At 39.1% G+C, this 25070-nt stretch overlaps 2 protein-coding genes across 21 annotated transcripts in view; one reads left to right on the top strand and one right to left on the bottom strand.

The window, feature by feature from the left end:
• ANKS1B (ankyrin repeat and sterile alpha motif domain containing 1B) overlaps positions 1 to 25070 on the top strand; it is a 1209513-nt gene that overhangs the window by 312814 nt on the left and 871629 nt on the right. The gene's annotated exons all lie outside the window — the stretch shown is intronic.
• GARIN6 (golgi associated RAB2 interactor family member 6) lies at positions 274 to 1398 on the bottom strand. Its single transcript, XM_008256936.4, has 2 exons — positions 844 to 1398; positions 274 to 372 (listed from the first exon to the last, which is right to left on the bottom strand). The coding sequence occupies exons 1-2, from the start codon at positions 1396 to 1398 to the stop codon at positions 274 to 276; spliced, it is 654 nt and encodes a 217-aa protein (XP_008255158.1).

The raw sequence follows: 25070 nt of genomic DNA, 5'->3' as shown, positions 1-25070 counted from the left end.
TTGTAGCCCTCACTATGGCAATATTAAGACATGGTGGAAGCACCTGTTGTGGGTACACTGACTGTGCTCCTCCCTGAAAATATGAAGTCTGCTTTTGCCAGTGCTGTATGTTTCCTGAGTCTGCAGCGTTGGTAGCAGCTACATTCATGGCACCTGTAGTGGTTCTTTTTGTTAACCATCATTCCTGTTGCTATCCCTTTCCCTCATTCATGTTTTGTAATTGGAGAAGAATGTAAAGTCTTGAATGCAGTGTACACAGAAGGCTTCTTGGATTCATTCCTCCTTAGTAGAACCATTATGGGTGGACTCCAAATCTTCAAGATTAGTTTGAAAGCTCCTGGTGTTCCCTCCATGAAACTTCATAGCATGTGCCTAGGGGGAGAATAAGAAACAAGAAAGTAAAACCAGCAAAGTCTCCCTTCTCTTCTTACAGCTAACCAATAAGAGGAAATCATTGCTTGTGCACATAGCACCTTGCATTGCCACTGGTGGAGGTGGCAGTCACAGGGAGACACTGGGTCCCATGACATATCAACCTGTCAAGTTGGAGTAGCCTCCATTAAAGAATAGATCAGGATGGTTAGGATGCTGTAGTTGGTATCACAACATTGGATATGAAATTAAGAGCTGCTGACAGCTAAGGAACCTCTGAAATTCACATTTGGGAGACACTTTGGAGCAGCACTAAGAAACATCAGCCTCCCAATGGACTCATTTGCCCTGTAGCTCTGCCACAGGTGATTCATTTTCCAGGTAAGCCTCAGTACTAGAGTTTCTGCAGGACCGTTAGCTGCTCTCCCCCAGGTGCCCTGGCCCCATTTTTTAGTCTCTGCAAAGGCTTACCTCTGGGCTTGTGTCCTCTTCCTTAGGCTCAGGCACAGTCAATGTGTTGTCAGCTGTGTCCTCCTGTGTATGGCTGTGAGCATCCACTGCTGGTCTCAGAATGTGAACAAGATTCTCCCAGTGAGCAAAAAGATCCTCCGTTGTGTCTGCAGGAGGACTCAACTGGAGGTAAAAAGAGTGGCCAGTGGCAAGCTTCAGGCGGAGCTGTTTTTTGTTACTGTTGTGGATGGTTATCTTTACAAACTTCAAGGGAAGCAGCCTGGTTAGCTCTAAGGCCTGTGCAGGCTTGATGACTCTTTCCTGTTTGCCTCCAGCGTGTTCATCGATAGGAGCTGGCCGGGCCAGCAGCATGACATCAGGTAGCGCAAGGCAGGGGCTGGTGCGAACAACGCCCAGAGTCAGCGTTTGGGCGCGGTTGTGCACATCAATCATTTCTCCTCTTTTGTTGATCTGGATGAAGTCACTCTCAAACATCGGTGTATAGCTAAACATAGTGTATTCCCCTTTGTACAGTTGTTGCTGCAGTTTCCCCATGGCAGTGTTAAACATGCTCATTGTGGAGCTGCTGTGGGGTGTGCAATTCAGTAACAGAAACTGGCTATTCACGGTTATCTTTCATCAAGACAGCTTTTGAGGGACTGCTGCAAGGCCCCTTAAGACACGTGCAGGTCTCCTGTTTCCCAGGATTCTTCAGCAGGTGGGCAGATGGTCCTCTTCTGCAGGGTTTTTTGTTCTTGAGCTGGGTGGAGGCTCTGATTGCTAACTTCTCCGTGCTGGAGATGGACCTCTGGAGCCAAACTGTGGTCTTCCTGTTGCTTATGGGCACAAATGTCCAGGATCAGGTAGAGGGCACTGATGTTGGGCCCTTGTAAGTGTTGGGTCCTGGTGGATGTCAAGGCCCATAGACGCTGGGGTGCGTAGATGTTGTTGCTCACTCAGGAGGGACTTCCCTTGACCCTAGCACACTTGATCACAATAGACTTTGTTCTTTGATTCTACAACTTCAATTGCCACCCATCTTAATGTTCCTCTCCTTTGGAAACTGAAGCAGCCACCTTATCCTAAAGCAACTCTGGGGACTGCTCTTATCCTCCCCTGTGCATTGTGAGCTGTCCCTATCACATACCCCTTTGTCTCTGTCATAGCACAGCCCCACCCTCAGCAGGAACATAGTCATCTCCACTCCACTCACCACAGCTCAGAAAGACCCCCTTGCCTTTCCCTCAGGATTCTCTCTAGGGATCTTAACACAAAATGACAAACTGTATTCTTTTATCCAGTACTTGTAATTTCAGATATTTATCTTAAAGGGAGAATTGGAACGTTGGTGAACAGGTTAGTACAGGATTTTCTACAGTGTTTATTGTAGCATAAACATAAGATTAATATACAAAAATAAGATTAACATGTAAAAGCAAGATTAGTATCCTCCAATAGGGGATTGCTTAAATAAATTATGGAATATTCTGTCATAGAATACTCTGCAGTCATAAAAATGAATATGTAACTCCTTATTTACTGACATTAAAATATATTGTTTTTCTTAAAGAGAGAAAAACAGAGTTTAAAGCAGGATCATTAGTATGATTCAGTTTATGTGAAATGATCAGTGTGTATGTTTGGGTATGGAATTATGTTCAGTGAAATGTTTTTCTGCTGTAATTTTTATTTTCTTCTTTATATTTTTATTAGGAAAATTACTATTTCTATTACCTAGAAAATGAATCCAGTTTTACTGGTGATGTCTTTTTTTGTCTTAAACCACAGTAAGTTTTACATTTTGACTCACCTTTGAATTGCTAGATGATGTTTTTAAGCTTTGACCTGGCTAGACAGTGAGGAGCCTTAAAGATCACATTCATGTTCCCTCTATTCTTTGCTCACTATCAGAATGTATTGAATAAAAAAAAAGAACACTGAGGAATTTTGGTAACTAATACAAATATTATCAATTTAATGAGATTATGAAATATTTGTTGACAGTATATGATAACTCACGTGCGCATTTATGAGCGATCTTCAGAAAGTTCATGGAAAATGTGTTTTATGAAAAAATATGGGTGGACTTCAAAAAATTTTTTGCATTAAGATCAACTTCTTTTAAAAAAAAATTATGTGAGAGGTAGAGAAACAGAAAAAGGGAAAGGCAGAGTAAAGTTTCATATTTTCTGGTTCACCCTTAAATGTCTGCACAAGTGGGGCTGAGCCAGCCCAAAGTCAGGAAGCAGGAACTCAGTTCTCATACTACTTATGTAGTACCCTTGTAGTCTTCATTGTGTGGACTATAAAACATTACATGAATGTAAATCCTCCTACTATGATTTGAATCTTTGTTAGTTTTTGAATAGCATTGTTTCAACAATGTTTACTAAGTTCATAACTTCTGAAGAAGAAGGTCATGGTTCTTGTCCCTGTGTGCATCAATTCTCACAGACAATGCAGATCATAACATACTGAATAAAACATGTTTTTTGTACTCATTCTTTTTTTTAAGATTTATTTATTTATTTGAAAGGCAGAGTTACAGAGAGGCAGAGGCATAGAGAAAGAGGAGGGGGGGGAGAGAGAGAGAGAGAGAGAGAGAGAGAGAGAGAAAAGTGTACCATCTGCTGGTTCACGCCCCAGATGACTGCAAGAGCCAGGGCTGAGCCTGGCTGAAACCAGGAGCCAGGAACTTTTTCCACGTCTCCCATGTGGGTAGCAGGTGCCAAAGCACTTGGGCCATCATTCACTACCTTCCCAGTTGCACAAGCAGGAAGCTGGATCAGAAATGGAGCAGCCAGAACTCTAACTGGAGCCCATATGGGATGCTGTGTCGCAAGTGGTGGCTTAACCCACTGGGCAACAATGCCGGCTCCAGTTTTGTTTTTTTTTTTTTTATATTGAAATGTTTAGTTATTTCTGATGAGCAGTTGGCTTTTCTTATTTAATTATTTATTTATTTACTTGAAAGTCACAGTTACCCAGAGAGAGATGGAGAGGCAGAGAGAGATAGAGGTCTTCCATTCACTAGTTCACTCCCCAATTGGCCACAACAGCCAGGAGCTTCTTTCGGGTCTCCCACATGGGTGCAGGAGCCTAAGGACTTGGGCCATCTTCTGCTTTCCCAGGCCATAGCACAGAGCTGGATCAGAAGTGGAGCAGCCAGAACTTGAACCAGAGTCCATATGCGATGCTGGCACTGCAGGTGGCAGCTTTACCCGGTATGCCACAGTGCCGCCCCTCCCCCCGCCCAAGCAGTTTGCTTTTCTATTTTTTGAGATGCGTATTCAGATCATCAATGACACCTCTTACTGGCCTTTCCAAAGTCCTTGTATCTTAATATCCACTTCAAATTGTGTAATTAGCAAACACAGCAAGCTTGATATATTAAAAAGTATCTAAGTGGTTCTGATTATTTTCGAAAGGAGAAGCTGGGTAGGTAGCATTAAATACTGTATAATTTAATTTAGATGCTTTTTAGAAAAAAATTATAGATATATCAACCTTCTTAACAGCACTTATTTTTCATGCACATATTTGACAAGATATTTTTCTAAGAATTCCATTGGAACACTTGATTTAATTGTCTTGTCTCCAGGGAAACCTGCAACAGTGTAACTCATGGAACCTATAGACTTTCAGATTTTCCAAACTAGTCATTAGACCAATAACAGTAGAACCTTTTTATTTGGCTTGATACCCATTGTATGCAGCATTCTAGAAAAAGTGCCTCTTTTTTCATGAATCTGATTAATCTTATTGGGTGTATGTGAAATTCCTCCAGCTATTTTTTAAAAAGATTTATCAGAGTGACAGGGAGAGAGACACAGAGAAGGATCTTCCATCTGCTGATTCACTCCCCCAAATGGCTGCAATGTTTGGGGATCTGCCAGGCCAAAGCCAGGAGCCAGGAGCTCCATCCAGGTTCCCCACAAGTGACAGGGACCCAGGTACTTGGGCCATCTTCTGATGCTCTCCTGGGTGCATTAGGCAGGGAGCTGCATTGGAAATGAAGTGGGGGGAACAGGAACCAGTGTTCCAATGGGATGCTAGTGTCTCAAGCTGCTGTGCCACAGTACCAGCCCCTCTTCTAGCTTTTAGGAAACTACCCTATTAGTATTAGTCTCAATACTTGAGAAGTTCAGATGGCTAAATATAAATCTACCTGTTGGAGTCTGCATTGTGACATAGCAAGTAAAGCCACTAGTTGTGATGCTGGCATCCCATATGGGCACTGGTTTTGTGTTCAGGCTGCTACACTTCTGATCTAGCTCTCTGCTAATGGCCTGAGAAAAGTAGCAGAAAATGACCCAAGTGTTTGGTTCTCTGTCACTCACATTGGAGGCCTTGATGAAACTTCCAGCTTCGGCCTGGCCCAGTGCTGGCCATTGTGGCCATCTAGGGAGTAACCAGCAGATGGGAGATCTCTCTCTCTCTCTCTCTCTCTCTCTCTGTAACTCTTTCAAAATGAATAAATCATTAGAGGGAATTTACGAGTCAGAAAGTTTCTCTTAAAAGTCCAACTGAGGGCTGGCGCCGTGGCTCACTAGGCTAATCCTCCGCCTTGCGGCGCCGGCACACCGGGTTCTAGTCCTGGTCGGGGCGCCAGATTCTGTCCCGGTTGCCCCTCTTCCAGGCCAGCTCTCTGCTGTGGCCAGGGAGTGCAGTGGAGGATGGCCCAAGTACTTGGGCCCTGCACCCCATGGGAGACCAGGAGAAGCACCTGGATCCTGCCATCGGATCAGCGCAGCGCGCCGGCCCCGGCGGCCATTGGAGGGTGAACCAACGGCAAAGGAAGACCTTTCTCTCTGTCTCTCTCTCTCTCACTGTCCACTCTGCCTGTCAAAAAAAAAAAAAAAAAAAAAATCCACCTGAACCTGAGATTAAGAAATCCTTGTATTCTTTCTGTACACTTGTTCTTAAGGAAGATTTCAATATAGTTAGTCATTAGATATTCTTAAAATTTGGCTGGGTCCTCTACATTAAAATGTATGTCATTGGGTTAATCATTTAGCTTCCTGGGGCCATATTTTTCTCAGCCTTAAAATTGAGATGATCCCTTGCAATCCTTTCAACTCCAGAATAGTTACGGGTTTGTGATAAGGATTTAACTTATTCCCTCTGTTATAAATTTTTACATATTTTTGAAATACTCTGGAGGATAATAATGAAAGCATTATTCAAATAGCAGTTCTGGGAATTGTGTAATTCAATGTATAATTTTATTCTGCCGCTGAATTTCTTCTTTGTGAAACTTTTAATTAATCAATGCTTGAAGTGCGGAAATGGAAAAAAGTTCATTCAGTAAGGTAGGAAATCAGTGCCAGCATTGCTTAAAAGTAATTAAAAACACGTGTTAATCATTTAAACAAAATTCATTTCACGATGAACATGGCTGCAGTAGGCAATAATTATATTAAAAATTGTCTACACCCTAACCTTCACAGTCTGTGACTATGTTCCCTTATATGGAAAAGGGACTTTGCAGTTATGAGTAATTTAAAGATCTTGAGATGATGGTACTATCTGTATTATGCTGTGGGCCAAATGGAATTAGAGTTGCCTTTATAATTGGAAGACAGAGTAAGAGACAGAGATGTGATAATTAAAGTAGAGGTCAGAGTGAAGTAGCCATGCACTGAGAAACAGGGGCAATTTCCGAAGGCTAGAAAGGCGGAAAATGGATTCTTCTGTAGAACATCCAGGAGAAACCAGCCCTGCTTACACCTTGGCATTAGCTCAGTGAGAATCACTGTGGAGTTTTGACCTGAGGAACTGTAAGGGAATACATTTGCATTGTCTAAGCCAAGTTTGTGGTAATTTGTAATGGCAGTGCTAAGGCACTATGACAGACTTGTGTATGTAGAAAAGAAGAAATTCTGAAACAAAACACAAACATGTAGGAACGGATTAGGAATAGAGTTTTGAGCAGAGGCTGGATGAATTTTGAGGAGTAAATGATGGAAAAGGCTGTGTTGCCTTGAATAGAAATGTAAATGTTAAACAGTCCACTGCTGAGATCTAAGAAAGAAGTTATTTGGTAGAGAAAATCATATTGTCTTATAGAATACCTGGGTTCCGCCGGCGCCGTGGCTCAATAGGCTAATCCTCCACCTTGCGGCGCCGGCACACCGGGTTCTAGTCCCGGTTGGGGCGCCGGATTCTGTCCCGGTTGCCCCTCTTCCAAGCCAGCTCTCTGCTATGGCCAGGGAGTGCAGTGGAGGATGGCCCAGGTGCTTGGGCCCTGCACCCCATGGGAGACCAGGAAAAGCACCTGGCTCCTGGCTCCTGCCAGGATCAGCGCGGTGCGCCGGCTGCAGCGGCGGCCATTGGAGGGTGAACCAGCGGCAAAAGGAAGACCTTTCTCTCTCTGTCTCTCTCACTGTCCACTCTGCCTGTCAAAAAAAAAAAAAAAAAAAAAAAAAAAAAAAAAAAAAGAATACCTGGGTTATCATGAAGACAATGTATTTAGAAACAGATGTTAAAGGCACTAGTGGGCCGGCGCCGCAGCTCACTAGGCTAATCCTCTGCCTTGCGGCGCCGGCACACGGGGTTCGAGTCCCGGTCGAGGCGCTGGATTCTGTCCCGGTTGCCCCTCTTCCAGGCCAGCTCTCTGCTGTGGCCAGGGAGTGCAGTGGAGGATGGCCCAAGTACTTGGGCCCTGCACCCCATGGGAGACCAGGATAAGTACCTGGCTCCTGCCATCAGATCAGTGCGGTGTGCTGGCCGCAGTGCGCCGGCTGCGGCGGCCATTGGAGGGTGAACCAACAGCAAAGGAAGACCTTTCTCACTGTCTCTCTCTCTCACTGTCCACTCTGCCTGTCAAAAAAATAAACTAAAATAAAATAAAATTTAAAAAAAGGCACTAGTGGTGAGGGCTCAGGAGAAAATGAGGAGAATGAGAGAGAAAACTTGTTTCATCACAAGAAGACCTCAGTCATCACAGATAGGATGCTGGTAGATACGGGAACATCAATGATGCTTCCAGTAAATGCTCAGAAGTAAATGAGAAACATTGAAAACTGAAGGAAAGGAGATACTTCCATGGTAGCAGAAAATCTAACAGAATTGTGTTCTCTGATTATATGGAACGCAAAACCAGGAAGTGAACAAGTTGGATCTTTAGCGGAGTAGCTTTCTATTCCAGGTGAAGATGTGGCCTTGTTTCTTCTTGTTGCTTTCAGTGAAATGTGAGAGGACAGGTAAATGGAGTGAAGACTTTTTATACAAAGAGAAGTCAGAACTTGGTGACTGGGACATTTTCAACATTATTCATATCACAAAAGATGCTAAAATCCAGAGATTCACTATCAAAGTGTTTTATGAAGAGAAAGGCAAAGGTATGGCTAGACAATTTTTTTTTTTTTTTTTTTTTTTGGTGCATCTAAAAATCAGATATTCAGGCCAGCGCCGCGGCTCACTAGGCTAATCCTCCACCTGCGGCACCAGCACACCGGGTTCTAGTCCCGGTCGGGGCGCCAGATTCTGTCCCGGTTGCTCCTCTTCCAGGCCAGCTCTCTGCTGTTGCCCGGGAGTGCAGTGGAGGATGGCCCAAGTACTTGGGCCCTGCACCCCATGGGAGACCAGGAGAAGCACCTGGCTCCTGGCTTCAGATCAGCACTGTGCACAGGCCACAGCGCGCCAGCCACAGCGCGCCAGCCACAGCGGCCATTGGAGGGTGAACCAACAGCAAAGGAAGACCTTTCTCTCTGTCTCTCTCTCACTGTCTACTCTGCCTGTCAAAAAAAAAAAAAAAAAATCAGATATTCAGTCATACAGAGAGTTGACTGAGAAATTAGGCATGTGATTCATATACCTTCTCAACCATCTCAATGTAATCCAGAGTGGAACTATTCAGGGAGCCCTTGTGACGTACATAGAAAACCCAAAAGAATTTTGAGAATGAAATATTAGCAGAGTCATTGACGGCTTCTACTGAAAGGAACAGAGAGAAGACAAGAATGCTGTTGATTTGCTAAAATTCTACAGGCCAGAAATAGATTTGTGAAGCTATTCAGCTGCAAATACATATTAGCCTTACTGAAATAGGAAGGTGGAGAAAGAGGGTATACCTGAGGGAACAGAGAATGGAGACCAGAGTACAAAGGATTATTCCTGGGCATTAAAATTTAATGCTGTTTGGAAATCCTGTTGGATTTCTAAATTGCTTCTGATGTTGGGTCCTTTTTAACCTTTCATTTCTCTTCCTTGGAATGGGAATACCTATACTTTTCTTAAGCTTGTCCTACCATTGTATTTTGGGAGCTGGTAACCTTTTTTCAAGTTCATGAATTCACTGATAGAAAATTTTGTCTCGGGATGGCTTATACCTTGAGTCTCACCCACACTTGATTTAGAAAAAGGAATTTGGGACTTTTGAATTGAAGACATTTTGAGTTTAAGTTGATGTTTGAATTGAGACTTACATGGGGTGAATGGATTTTACATATCAATGGATTTGAATATTTGGGGGTGAAAGGATATGATAGAATAATGCCCCCTATCCTGTGTTCACATCCCAAAGTTAAGAACCTGTAAGTCTGTTACCATATATGGCAAATGGGACTTTACATACATAAGTAAGTTAAGGATCCTGAAATGGAAGGATTATCCTGGAATACCTAAGTGGGCCTAGCGTGATAGAAGAGTCTTTTTGTGAATAACAGGGAAAATGATATGATGGGGAAAGCAGCAAGACATTGAAAGATGTTATTTTGCTAAATTTGAGGTGGTGGAAAAGATTGTGGGCCAATGGCCTCTTGAAGATGGAAAAGGCAGGAAAGGATTCTCCTAGAGCCTTCAGAAGTAACTAGTCCTGCTGACACTTTAATTATAGCCCAGTAAAACTCTTTTCAGACATCTGACCCCAATGATTATCAGAATAAATTTATATTTTAAGCTACTAGACTTGTGATGATTTATTACAGTACCTATAGGAAACTAATACAATGAGTATGAAATTTAGGTCAGTAGACATTTCATCTGTTATATACTCATTCAAGGAATGGATGACAGTTCTGTATCTAGAGAGATAGTGGGAAATACAGGAATTTATTAAGGACTGAATGCATTTTATCTTTCCTATCAAGCATTCCTATGAGCTAGATTTTAAAAATGATTTTATGCTGTCATTTTTATCACTGTTAAAATTGAACAAAAATTTTGGGAAGACTCCAGTTTATATCATTTTAGGAAAACTTTATGATGCTGATAGTAGCAACAATAATGTTAACAATGATATATATTATTTGTTGAGTGTCTGTCATGTGCCAGACACAGCAATAAGCACTTTATATTCTTTATCTTACTTAAATTTCAACCACTCTTGTAAATTATTTTCACTTTTCCTTTAGAAAATTGAATTTTGAGAGCTTAACTTGCTCAAGTTTGCATATCTATTGTGTTTGAGCCAAAACTCATATAAATACTTTATGTGTAATTTAAAAAAATTAATTAGAGCCCAGTTTCTTGTAACAAGAATAAATCTGTACATTGTCTACTGTTCAGTATTTTTCATCATAGCCTTTCATTGTTAAAGAGGTTATCATTGTTGATGTCATTCTTGTCTAGAATATATTAAATTTATCATTTTATACTGTGCTTCCAGAATTAGTGAACTGCTAACTATGTTAATTATTTATACTGAAGATTTAAAGGAATTGATGAGTTGATAAGAATGTTAGTTCCTTTAGAATACTTCCCCATTTTCGCTATTATTTTCAGCATTTTTCCATTTTTTGCACAAATGCTTATTAACAATTTGTTGCATGCGGCATGTAAGAGCAAGTAAGCATGCAACATATTCTCATGTTTTTATAATTTTGTGGCAGGTGTTATACCTGATATAAAATGAGAATTATGTATGGTTTCTGCTTTGCAAAGCCTTGAAATTTACTTCAAGTAGTTACCCTGCCTACTACTTATTGGCTGTGTGATATTTGGGCAAGTAACTGATTCTCTACTTCCTCTTCCTTAAATGTGTATTTCTATAGGATTGTTATGAATTCTACCAACATAGGCTCGAATTTCTCCATAAATTTATTATTATAGAATATAAACAGTTTTTTTTTTCTTTCTGTTGGTTGCCTCTGGAGACATCATTCAGTTTTGATAACATTACCAGGTCAAAAAAATGGTGTCTAGTCCAAACCAACCTTGTATAGTAAATGCAATCAAATATGTGCAATATTAATTTGTATGTGCTTGGAAAGCTTGGAAGTCTATGTAATGTGCTATTAGTACTAAGTATTTCTTTCAAAAAATATTTATTTGAGAGAGAGAGAGAAATAAAGATAGAAATAGAGATCTCCCATCCACTGGCTCAAGCCCTAAAATGTCCACAACATCTATAGTTGGTGGTTAGTCCAGGCTGAAGCTGGCAGCGAAGAACTCAGTTTGGATGTCCCTCTTGGGTGGCAGGGACCCAACCACCTGCTGTCTCCAAGGGTGCTCATCAGCAGGAATCTGCAGCTGAGAGCAGTAGAGAGTCAGGACTCCAATGCAGGATGAGGGTGTTCCACACAACATTTTAACTGCCAGATCCACCTACTTATTATGGATAAGTTGTGTGTTTTGCTTTGACTTAACTTTGGCCAACCTCACAATTATAAAAATATTCTGCCATATTTTCTTCATATGTATTTATTAATTTTTGGATATATAATTTATCTGATTCCTTCTTACCCCAAAACTATGGTCAATTTTCCCAGTGGATTTATTTTTATCAACTAATTCATTTTTTTGTATTGACTTTAAATGTTACATTTGCATACATTTTCCTATTAGGCTTTATTTTTAAAGTGGTAGTAAGAGACACAAAACATAGAGCTTTCCATACTAATCATTTAAAAAATAATTTGAGAGGCAGAGAAAAAGAGAGAGTGATTGATGGAGACAGTAGACAGTTCCCCTCAATTGGCTCACTCCTCAAACTCCCACAATGACTAAGGCTAGGCCAGGCTGAAGCTAGAGCTGGAGGCTCAATCCACATCTCTTACATGGGGGCAGGGGATTAGCCAGAGGGGAAGGAATCCAACTGCTTGAATCATCACCTGCTGCCTCTCAGGTGCACAGTAGCAGGAAGCTGGAATCAGCAGCAGACTCCTGGCCTAACTCCAGCCTCTCAGATGTCTGTGGCCAGCTTAACCCCTGTGCCAAATACCTGCCCCCATGTTGACCATTTTTCAGTGTAGTAGTACTACTGGTCTCCAGTACTTTTTCATTTTGCAAAGTGAAACTCTGTACCATTGTACAACTTCCACTTACGTCTTCACTCCAACCCCTGGCAATTAACATCCTACTTTCTGTTTCTGTGAATTTGATTACTCTAGTTACCTCAAATGAGTGCAAGTGTACAGTATGTTGGCTTATCTCACTTACCAAATGTCTTAAAGATTCATCTGTGTTAGACTTGCTTCCTTGGTAAATTGGAATAGTATTCTCGTATATGTATATATCATATTTCTTTTAGTCATCTGTATGGGAACACTTACGTTCCATTTACCTTTTGCTTATTATGAAAAATGCCACTGGAATATGAGTGTGTAAATACCTCTTCAAGATCTTGCTTTTAATTCTTTTGTATATATACCCAGAAGCAAAAATGCTGAATTATATAATTCCACTTCTAATTTTTAGAGGATCCACTATACTGTTCCATACTGGTTATATTATTTTAAATTCCCACCAGACAGGAACAAAACCTCCAAATTCTCCACTTTTTTCAAGCACTGATCTCTGTTTTGCTGTTTTGTTGTTGAGTGGAGGCATCCTCATGGGTGGGAAGTGACATCTCATTGTGGTTTTGATTTGCATTTCCCTGTTGAGCATCTTTGCATATGATTGTTGGCCAATTGTGTATCTTCTTGGAAAACATCTGTTCAAGTCCTTTGTTCATTTTTTTAAATTGGGCTAATTGTTTTCTGTTGTTGAGTTGCAGAGGTTCTTTATACCTACTGGATATTAGCCCCTAATAAGATAGTGATCTGTGAGTATTTTGTCTCATTTTGTAAGTTGCCTTTTCACTCTGTTGATTGTGTCCTCTTATTCACAGGAGTTTTTAATGTTGCCTAGTTTGTTTATTTGCATTCAAGTTGCCTGCGTATTTGGTGTCATATCCAAGAATTGTTGCCAAATTCATTGCCATGAAGTTTCCACCCAATGTTTTACTCTAATTTTTACTGATTTAGGATTTACTTATTTGTATTTTTATGGAACAATGCAAATTTAAATATTAATTAAGAGAAAATTGACATTTTGACAGTATTGAATATTCCTACTCAGGAATATGATATAAATGTTTATGTTTCAAATCTCTTTTTATGATGCTTTGTAGATGTGTAGTCTTAAAATATGTATTTACCTACAAAAGTTTTTTCTTGGTTACTTCAAAATATTTCTTTCTCTATACTTCCCATTGCACTTTTTAACTTGTTGGTAGATAGAAAAACTATTGACTTGTACAGTTATCCTATACCCTGACATATGATTTGTGCTATGATTATAAAAGTATTTTAAGTTGATTTTCCATCTAGTCAATTAAATCATATGCAAATAATGTAATCATGTCTCTGACTTCAGTGTTCATAATCTTTTTTTTTTTTTTTTTTTTTTTTTTTCTGTTTGAATTGGTTGGACTCACCACTATGCTGTTTTGGTGGTAGTGCAGATGCAGCGATCTAAAACAGAGATCTTGATAATGTTTAAATTGTCTGTCTAATGTTACTCTTAAGTTTTGTTATTTTGTTATTCCATGTAGGCTTTTGGTTTTGAAACAGAGCTTTTAGAATCTCAGTTTTTATTTTGTGTGTACTCTGTGTGTTGGGGGTCTTTGGTACAACTCCTTATAACATTATTACTCAAATGTCACTTAACAAATTTGACATATATTCAACAGGCCAAGGGACATGGACAACCGGGATTGGTTAGCAGCAATTTATTAAGTTTTAATGTATGGAGGAAGAGCTGTATCTTAAGAAGTGGCAACCCTGGAGAGGCTAGGGAGAAGAAAAATGAAGAGAAGAGACACAAAGTTTCACTTGATAGAGGACGAACAGTGAAAGGCTTTGCCTGAAGAAGTAAGGATTCCTGAGAGGCTCCAGAGCTGCTGCAGCCCTGAGGGGCTTGGGGGTTGCTTATGTATTCTAGGCTTTCTGTCTGCATGAGCTGGAGTGAGCAGCAACGGTGGCTTGCAGGTCTTGTGATTTTCTGTGTCTAGCCAGACAGAAAGTAAAGCAGGATGCTATGTTCTCATGGGGTCTCCGGAGATAACTGAGTGTGAAGCATTTCTGTAAAAGAGATCTCGGGGAAAAACACTTAGCTGAATGTATATTTTATTGTAAGCTGAAAAAAATTGGTGGTGAGGGGCTTTTTCCCCCTAATAAAATTGTTAATTTTCTGTCATATGAGTATGACTGAGAATTGCTACCATAAAATGCTATTTCATACTTATTTCTAAATACTTAATACCAATACTTGATTCATAGAAAATATTCAGTAAATATTGAGTATGTCACAGCCCCAAGTGAGTCTCAGATGATTATTTGGCTATGTTAGGAATGGCAAGGAAAGGTTAGTGTGGCCACAGAAGATTTTCTCGAAGAGCAGAACATATACTGCTACTTGTAATTTTTTAGTGATAGTCAAGTTATGCTCATTTTTTCAAGACCCTAATTCATTACATGGTATTTAAGAATCCTACACAGTGTGGCTCCTCTTTCTCTCTGCTCTGTCATACTGAAGCTGTTGTGATTGCCACGAACTGGCGCACCAACCAGTTTTTCCCAACTCCTGAGCATTTCTGTGAGTCCTTTTACCTGAAATACCCTGCCCATTCTTTGGAATCTGTTATAAGCCATCCTTACGTAGTTGGCACACAACAAATATTTCCTCTCATTCCTTTCAAACTAAAGGGATATATAAAATCTGTTTACAGATTAGGAGTCCTTAACAGGCTTACTTGAGAAAACCATTTTTTCTCTTGAGGATCTTCCTTAAGGAAAATTATTATAACTGAAAGAATAGTGATTCCTTGGATTGGATGTACTCTAATGGGACATACTTGGTGCTTTCTTACAACATCTCTGATCTGCATCATTTTTAGATGAAAAGCGGACGTGTGGAGACATCAATTAACTTATCATGACACAGTTATGAAGTAGCAGAGATGAATATTCCAGCTTAGATCTCATTGATCCTAATGCTTAGAGTCTCTCTCTTTCTCCTTCCTTCCTTCCTTCCTTCCTTCCTTCCTTCCTTCCTTCCTTCCTTCCTTCCTTCCTTCCTTCCTTCCTTCCTTCCTTCCGTTTTTCTTCATTACTCTTATCTTCTAAGAGAAGAGTATTTTTTGTACTTATATCTTCAAATGTCTCTTCTGCAAAAGTGTGGAGATGGGTTGGTTGAATAGATCTTTTCTTTCTTGGGAAAAGGGATATGTGGTTATGTGTGAGATATCCCCTGTTAATGCATCATCGCTTCTTATGGAAGATGAATTAATAAAGGTTCCCCATATCTCCAACAATTTCCATTGTACTTTATTCTGAGTTTAACTTTACTTGTAAATAGGAATGGATTTTTCTCTTTGCCATTTTCATTGTTTTCGCTATTCTTCCCTTACTTTCTATGCCTGATATTTCATTGTTCAGCTGATGAATATCTGCTACTTTAATTTTTAAATGTTGTTTAGTTCCATGAACACAGAATTATACCAAGTTTTTTTTTTTTTTTTTTAAATAATAGAAATAGAGCCGGCGCTGCAGCTCACTAGGCTAATCCTCCGCCTAGCGGCGCCGGCACACCAGGTTCTAGTCCCGGTTGGGGCGCCGGATTCTGTCCCGGTTGCCCCTCTTCCAGGCCAGCTCTCTGCTGTGGCCAGGGAGTGCAGTGGAGGATGGCCCAGGTGCTTGGGCCCTGCACCCCATGGGAGACCAGGAAAAGCACCTGGCTCCTGGCTCCTGCCATCGGAGCAGCGCGGTGCGCTGGCCGCAGCGCGCCGGCCAAGGCGGCCATTGGAGGGTGAACCAACGGCAAAGGAAGACCTTTCTCTCTGTCTCTCTCTCTCACTGTCCACTCTGCCTGTGGAAAAAAAAAAAAAAAAAAAAAAGAAGTAGCAAGGCAGGATAGAAAGAGTGAGATCTGTTTTAATCTTAGTGTTGTAGCTTCCCATGTATGTACCTTTTGTCAGTCACAGAACCCATTGCTTTCTCATCATCTGTAGGACACTTTTACCTTCCTTGAGGAGTCTATACAAAAATAAAAGAAAATGTTTAAAATACATGGAATAATGCCATGCCTATAGTAGACCCTCAATACCTGATAGTCATTTCTTCTTACTCTTTTAAAAAAGTATAAATCACTTTAAGTTTTAAGAAGTAATCTAGTGTCTAATATCTCTAGAAATGAAAGCAAATTCTGTAAAGTCCCAGCTTTAACAACTGTAAGTTGTAGGTCCTCAGAAACTAATCACTTTGAGTCTTAATTTCATCATTTTAAGTATAATATTACCTACGCCATACAGTATAGTGAAGAGTAAATGATACACTGTTTAGTGCTTTTGGTGTCTAGCATTCAGCAAGTGCTCAATAAATGTAAACTAGTAGTGCATATAGAGGACTTCCTAGTAATGTTACATCTTTTTTTTGTAAAGCAAATATTTCCAACTTATTCTTTATATGTAATAATCCTTTATGATAGACAATGCAATGTGAATTAATTTTAACTTGGTTAGCGAAGCTGTAGTTATTTACCCAACAACCTCCACTAGTTATGAGCCACTTACTCTTATAAGCCTTTTATAAATATTTGCTGCATGATGGCCTGTGATAGCCAACTCTCTCCATAAAGGGTAAGATAATACAAATATCAGGTTTTCAGTATCATATGGTCTTTGTCAAAATTACTTAGTTCTGCCATTCTAGCACAAAAGCTGCTATAGACAGAATGAAAGTGAATGAGCATAACTGTCTCAGCAAAACTTCATTTATGAAAACAGGCAGTAGGCTGGACTTCTGTTGAAATCTACTGACATTAAATCTCTGGAATGAAGAAAACATGCTGACAATGAAATCCATATCAATATGGTTCTATTTGGAACATATATTTGGTTCTATTTATCCTACATAGAAAAATAAAAATTTAAAGAAAAGACAAAAATGCAGTGAGCCAAAAAGCATATTCTGCACATGTAACAAGACTCCAAAGTACCAGTTCCCAAACTTTTAACCTCAAAACACAATTTCACAGAGATCTTTTAGGTGTTTATCTTAAACACATTTCTCAGAAATAGAAGTTGGATTAGCTTTGGATAGAACCACTCTGAAACTTTAGAAATTAATTTCCGAATGAGGTATATATCCAAATGTTACTGTACAACTAGTTGGTGAAAAACTATTGATTTTACAGTCTTTAAGGCCCAACTCAAATGCTGTTTTCTTCCTGAAGTGTTATTTAGTTCTCCTCTGATAGAAGTAGTCTCCTTTCTCTTAACAAAGAATTTATTTTTGACATCTGTAGCTTTCTTCCTTATGTTATAGATATTCATATATGGATCATCTTTTACTATTCTTTCATATTATAACCCATCTCTGTCTGACAAATTCTTGTGTTCTTCAACTCACTCTATTTTGTGCCTGGCATGCAGTAGGCCCTCAGGCTATGTTCATGAAATTCTGAAGTTTTTCTTCAGTGATGTTGTCCCAAAACAAGCTGAAATGGTGTAAAAACACGCTTTTTTAATCTGGGTTCTAATTATGACTTGATTGCTTAACAACAACCAACTCACCCTCTGAATCAGCCTCAGTATCCTCATCTGCAAAATGGGTATAATTCTCACACTATAATGTTTTTTGAGGCTAAAATGAGTTGATAGAAATTGCCAAATTGCCATTTAATGTTTTAGGTTTGCATAACATCAGAAAACCTAGCACATGATAAACATCAGCCTTTATTATATTTAAGGAATATATTCAGATTATCTTTTTCTCTGTCATGTAAATATGAAAACAACTAGTGAACAACCCATTAATAATAACTACAGAATAAAAAGGGCAGAAATTATATTTATTGAGTTTGTATTACAGAAATACTATGTTTTCTGTGTCTATCCACAAGAATTTTATCTGTTGTGCCTTTTGTCGTCTCCATAGCAGCAAAATCGAAGCTACATTTAATTTGAATGGACACCAAGAAGTCCTATTTCTTTGGTTATGTGGCCAAACTGAGATTTGTGTATACTTATTAGGTTCCAACATTTTGAAAACAGATACATTTACCAAGAATTATAAGGGAATATACTAAAGAAAAGAGAAAGTGGCATCTACTATATTTTCCTATTAGTTACCAGCCTGCATGTTGTACTGGAAGGGAGAAAAAGAAAACCATAAAGAGATTAAAGATGTCACTCACCTTGTTCTCGTCTGGCTTTTTTTTTAAAGATTTATTTATTTGAAAGAGTTACAGAGAGAGGAAAGACAGGTACGTACACACACACATACATACATGAGAGAGAGAGAGAGAGAGAGAGAGAGATCTTCTATCCTCTGATTCACTCCCCAAATGGTCACAACAGTTGGGGGTGAGCCAAGAGCTTCTTCTGAGTCTCCCACAAGGGTGCAAGGACCCAAAGCACTTGGTCCATCTTCCACTGCTTTCCCAGACACATTAGCAGGGAGCTGGACAGGAAGTGGAGTAGCCAGGACTCCAGTTGGTGGCCACAAGGCATGCCAGTGTTGCAGGCAGTGGCTTAACCTGCCATGCAGCAATGCTGAACTCCTGTTCTCTTCTTTATTCTGGGGTGTTTATGTGCCTAGGGATGGCAATGCGCCATGATGACCCTTCCTGTGGGCTCAGATCCTGTCCCTAGCCTCTTTTTGTATCATATGCCTTTTTCTCTTTATTATTTTTATTGGACTTTTGCTCCTGCTCATTACCAAATCACAGCTTTCCAGAGAATGGTTTTTGTCTTCTCCCCAGAATGTATGAGTCAACCCCTGTGGTCTTGTACTTAGGAATTTATCCTGTTAGAAAAGTGCGTAAAGAATTACTTCTTGGTGAGCTTGGAGTCAGGAGGTGGAAATGGTCCTGAAAAGCAGAATGTAAAACTTTAGGGAGAGAATAAGTAAAGAGGAAGAAGAAGGGGGTGGGGCAATACAGGCTGGAAAGAGTAAAGTAGATGGAGAAAGAATAAAGAAAATGAAAGAATGTGGACTGCATTTGTAAACCTTGGCCACAAGTGATATATTGATTTTTCAAACATGTAGTGATGATGGGAATACAAGGAGGGAACTGGAGCAATTTGTCATTGTCACCTGAATACAGAGAAGAAATTACAGAATGTTATATACCTTTGATGTGCCATTTTTCATTATAACAAGTAAATGAGTGGCTACCTAAATTACATTTTAAAAATATTACTTCAGGGACTGTTTTGTTTTATGATAGCTAGGTTTATAATTTATTCTTAAATTGTTTTCTACTTTAGCAATACATATTTAGCTCAGAAACAAAAAGCAAATTATATTTCAGTACTTGATGTTACTTATTTTTCCAGGTCAGAGCATTTCATGTTGATACACAAGAAAATAGCTCATCATCTAGTCAATATAACAGTCTAATAAAATTCACAGAAAGAATTTAGAGATTTTATTATTTTTATTTTTTTAAATTTTTTTCACAGGCAGAGTGGCCAGTGAGAGAGAGAGACAGAGAGAAAGGTCTTCCTTTGCCGTTGGTTCACCCCCCAGTGGCCGCCAAGGCTGGCGCACCACGCTGATCCAAAGCCAGGAGCCAGGTGCTTCTCCTGGTCTCCCATGGGGTGCAGGGCCCAAGCACTTGGGCCATCCTCCACTGCACTCCCGGGCCATAGCAGAGAGCTGGCCTGGAAGAGGGGCAACCGGGAAAGAATCCGGCGCCCCGACCGGGACTAGAACCCGGTGTGCTGGCGCCGCAGGGCGGAGGATTAGCCTAGTGAGCCACAGCGCCGGCTAAATTCACAGAAAGAATTTAGATACCCCTTAATAGAAGATCTTCTGTGCTCTAATTTCAGTCATTCCTCTAGGGGCTGCCTGAAGTGTGGCAGACCAGAGCATAGAACCAAGTGTCCACTTTCCGCTAGGAGACTTTCTGGGTAAATGACATCATGCTCACCAATGTTAAAAGCTAGTTCTCTCAGATCATCTACTTTCATCACCCCAAATTTCATCTTTTTATTCTCATTGGACTGGATTCTTCTCCCTTCTCTTACACCCTTCTGTCTGATAAGCAAAACACCTCTATCCTCATCATCTGCTACGAACATCTTCTTTCTTCACTTGGCTTTTCCCAGAAGCAGTCATATTTATTTGCATATATTAGTGTACTTCATATGTATTGTTAGAGTGAAAATGGTGAGTTTGGAAACTGGTTACCTGGAAAATGATAAGACTGTGTTTGTAAAGAGAGTCCTTTAATCAAAATGTATAGCATTGATGACTATTATTCTTACTACTCCCTATCTCTAGTCATTCCTTCATCAAGTGTGGTGTTAATTGTTTTCTTGCTATGTATCAGAGACTACTTAAAGTAAGGAAGATATAGCTGTAAAAATTTTGTGCTCCTCTAAGAGGAAACAAACAATAACAAGTAAAGAAATAGTAATAGTGATAAATGCTCTGTAGGAACATTTTTAAAGGTAATGGAAATAAGTGATGAGGACAAGAAATAGATGGCGGATTAGATTGTACAATGAGAGGGGGGCCTCCCTGTGTTGGTGATGACAGGAAGGGGCCAACCATGGGAAGATCCCAAAGTGAGGCAGAGTGAAGCCAAGTGAAGACAGAGGTTCCCATGCATGGTGAGTTAGAGAAGTGAAAGGGGTGGGGCCAAAGAGGTACTCAGACTAAATTTTATTGGAGTTTCTAAAACTAGATAAAGAATTTTAACTCTGTTGTAATTCAACTGACAAGTCACTTGAGGATTCTAAGCATGGTCAATGTGACTTAATTTACATTGAAAATTATTCATTGTGTGCCTACCTGATTATAGTAAATATATGCTTGTGTTCATGTATATTTGTAATGCCAAATTACTCAAGAAGACTAAATTATCAGAAGGCTTTGATTAGTAAGATTTGTATAAATCTCGGTACTTTGGAAGGAGGTAATATTTGTTCACTGCTTGGTAAATAGTCTGCAAAGTAAATGTTCATTACTATTATCGTTAGTATTGAGAATATTACGTTTTTTGTACAAAAAAGGAAAAATGAAGAAAAATACATGTAAAAAAGCCACTCACAGACATTATCCATTGAAAATGATTTTGATTAGTTTCTTCATAATTTTTTTCTAAGCAAGAGTTTCTGTCTGTCTACCTACTACCTACTACCTACCTATTGACCTTTCTAGTTGTCATAATATTGTATATGCACTTTGGAGTCCTACTTTTTATAGAACAAAAAATTTAGATTTTTCCCATAGCTTTTGTAAGCATTATTTTAATGAGACAGTTATCAGTATGGGATGGAAACACTGCTCAAGAAATCATTTTCAAAGTGGAGTGCAAATATAGATGAGAGTTTTCTTTCATTGAAATTCTTGAGATTCATTTCAGAATAGAATAGAGAAGAAGCCTTAAGTCAAAGCAACATATTTCCCCCTGAGGAAAAATTAATTCAGAGAATCAAAAGGAATATGTTCACTGAATTATGAAAAGCCTGGGCATATTACTGATGATTTGAGATGGGAAGATAAATAATGAGAAATGTATGAAATGTGACTGCAAACCATAAACATGGTCACTGTAGAACCTCTTTATGTATAAACATAAATAGGAGAATCATATAAATATATGCTACATGTAAAGGAAAAATCCATAAACAATTTTTGGAGCATCGATCTAGAAATAGTTTACTTAGTTTACCTGTAAGTAATAAGGAGGTGGAAATTCTCCACAGTGAATAATGCCTTCCGTACCTCAGGAATGGAAAATTCATTTGAGGGTTAGCTTTACTGAAGTAGAGGTGGCTAACTTAGGAAAAGATAGATGGTTCCTTCCAGGTTAAAGATGCTGTGTGTGTCACAGACACTTGAGTTAAGCGGAGGTCATATCCTTAGGGCATTTGCCACTGGATCATGGCTATTGCTAACTCATTCCTTGGAGCCTCTCTTTGCTTTGCTTTCTTTCCTTTTAAAAGTATTTATTTATTTATTTATTTGAGAAATAAAGAGAGAGACTGATCCTGTCTGCTGGTTCATTCCCCAAATGCCCACAAAAAAGCCCCAGAAATCATTATTCAGATTATAATTCTTAAGTACCACAGTAGATGCTGAACAGCTATTTCAAAATAGATAGTAAGCATTCTCTGACTATTTATTCAAATAGAAGGTTTCTATTCATTTTTCTTGTCACATAGACACTCTTCTGAATTTAGGCTTTTATTTTTAAACATTGGGAAACAATATACATACCAAGAAGTGCACATAGTGTGCAGATAATTAGTGTGTCATCTGACCACACTCATAAACATCACCCAGATTAAGAGCAAAGCATTGCTGATATCCCAAGAGTCCTCACTGTTCCCCCTTCTGTGTTTTTAATGTGTGAAATAAGAATATATTGTCATCTACATGGTATGATTCAGTGATTAGGGTTTAAATTTATTTGAGAAGCTAACATAGAGACAAAACAGGAGAATGCCTATCCGATGATTTATTCTGCAAATGCCTGTCATGTCTGGAGCTAGCTCACAGTGAAGCCAAAAGCCTGGAACGCAACCTGAGTCTCCCATATGGATTGCAGAGGCCCAAGTACTTGAGCCATAACCTGCTGCCTTCCAGAGTGTGCAGTAGAGGAAGCTAGAGTTGGAAGTGGAAGCAGAACTTGAACCCAAGGACTGTGGTATAGAAAAAGGGCATCCCAGTAGACAGTTAAAGTGATCCACTAAATGCCCAGCTCTGCCTTCCAACCTTCCTGATTGGGTGAACTGGACTGTGAAGTGTATTTCTCTATCCGCTTTGCTTCCCATAGCTTAATTAAGACAGGCCAGAGAAGTAGAAAGGCAGTTGGAAAAAATATTTTTTGTATTTAATAACTTGCACAAAATAAAGAGGCCTTAACTTTTCACTTGGAACTTAGTTGGTTTTAAGTATATTAGAGATTTATTGGTAAATTCAGGAATGCACTGCATACTGTACCAATGTATCGATGACAGAGAAAGTTCACAGTTGAAAAAAAAAAAAGAAATAGAAGAAAACTTTGATTTCACCTTCACTAAGATGAAGGTCATTATTTAGGCTATCAATTTTGCTCAGCTAACTCTTCTATTTCTGTTTTCTTTGGATCTATACATTTATGGCTTTGTTTTTGGCTTAAGAAACATTGCTGTTGGACCTCAGATCACTTTCCCTCAAATCTGGCTAGATGCCAGTGACATTTTTTTCTGACTAATAAATTTGTTCTAACCTTTTTAAAATGATATCATACAAACACATATTCTTGCCACTGAAATAAAATTGGTTTAGCTATTCAGAACATTTCAGTGAGAACAACTCTGTGTGGAAAATTAAGTTACTGATGTTAAGAATGTTGATAATAATAGTTAAGTTCCAAAGTGAATTTCTTATAGAATGTCACAAATTGAAAATTCACTAATTTTTCTTTAAACATTGTTTCTGGGATATAGGTGAGGTATGGTGCATAATTTCTCCAATCATAGAAATATTCCTTTGAAATTCATTTCCTCATGTGTTACCTCATTAAAGATTCCTCCTCTAATGCCTTCATAAAAGCTTTTTATTTTTTTAAAACCTCAAATTGGAAATTAAAAAGTTTTCTAGGAGCTTCATTATATCACAGTCTGGGATTTTATATTGGAAGGAGGAGTCTCAAACCTGGTTCCAGGAGCTGCTGGCTAAAATACCTCAGAGCTCTGTCTCACTTATCACAAAGGCCTCACATTATATTTTTAACAGACTTGACCGTTTTAGCTTATTGAACAAGGAGACACCGATAGAAACTTAGGTAGGATGATGTGTAAATTCTGCACACACTCACAATGCATATTAGTGTATGCTTTCCAAAAAAAAAAATCCTATTTTAATCAGGGTGAGGAAACTATAGAGTTCAAAGTGATGATTAGGTTGAATTCCCTGTGAATTTCTCTCTCTCCTCTTTTAAAGATTTATCTATTTTTATTTGACAGGCAGAGTTAGAGATAGAAGGAAAGACAGAGGTCTTCCATATGCTGGTTCACTCCCCATATGGCCTCAACAAAAGTGGCTGGGCCATGCCAAAGCCAGGAGCTTCACTGGGCTCTCCCACATGGGTGGCAGAAGCAAAAGTATTTGGACCATCTTTGCTGCTTCCCAGGCACATTAGCAGGGAGCTGTATTAGAAGTGGAGCAGCCAGGACTGGATGCCGGTGTTGTTGGTGGCAGCTTAACTCTCTGCACCACAATGCCTGCCTTCCTCTTCTTAAGAGCATTGCCTAAATGGTGTTATGGTTCCTATGCTGTTAGTAGGAATGACTGATGAAAGCTTTCATCATTACATATGTTTATACACTTGAAGAGATTTCTTTCCTGCTGCATTTATAAAAGGGAGAAAAATAATGATAATTTTTAAAACTTATTTGGCTACAGAACCCTTTTCAGTAATATTTTTAAAATACCATTTGGGAACTCTTAAGCAAGATTATCTCACAGAGACCTCCCCAGGTCTGATTCTATTACATTTGCTAATATATCTTTAGTTAAGCTGTGGAATAAGGTCATACTCATAAGTATTCATATCTTTTGCCTTTTTGAAAAGAGTTCTATAGTAATACAAATTTATGTTTTCATTCATTCTTGCAAATCTCTACCTAGCTAGCTAGCATCTTTAATATAAAAAGATTGAATACTGTAAATTAGCTTTTCAAATTAGAATGCATTATTGTTTTGTGTAAAGCAAATTGTATTTGCAAAATAACATAAAATGTAATTTCTTAGTGACTTTTTGTGCTTTTTTTCTTAATACACCAATATAATCAGAAACTGTAAAATTTAAAGATGTACTCTTATTCTAGAAGATAATCTTTTCTCAAAAAGATTTATTTTAAAGGCAGAGTGACAGAGAAAGAGATCTTTCATGTGGTGGTTCATTTCCCAAATGGCCATAATGGTCAAGGGCTGGACCAGGCCAAAGCCAGGAGCATAGAACTCCATCCGGGTTTCCCACATAGGTGGAAGGACCCCAAGCACTTGGGCTGGCTCCTGCTGTTTTCTCAGGCATGTTAG

This window comes from Oryctolagus cuniculus, chromosome 11, assembly GCF_051225735.1.
Source record: "Oryctolagus cuniculus isolate XC-2025 breed Fujian yellow rabbit chromosome 11, ASM5122573v1, whole genome shotgun sequence".
NCBI lineage: Eukaryota > Metazoa > Chordata > Mammalia > Lagomorpha > Leporidae > Oryctolagus > Oryctolagus cuniculus.
This window is presented reverse-complemented; position numbering and strand designations above follow the sequence as displayed.

Bases quoted from the DNA above. Each gene is read 5' to 3' on its own strand.
- GARIN6 (XM_008256936.4), bottom strand. From the start codon at position 1,398: ATGAGCATGTTTAACACTGCCATGGGGAAACTGCAGCAACAACTGTAC. The intron at 373-843 runs GTAAGCCTTTGC...TTCTCCCCCTAG, and splicing joins AAGAGGACACAAGCCCAGAG to GCACATGCTATGAAGTTTCA.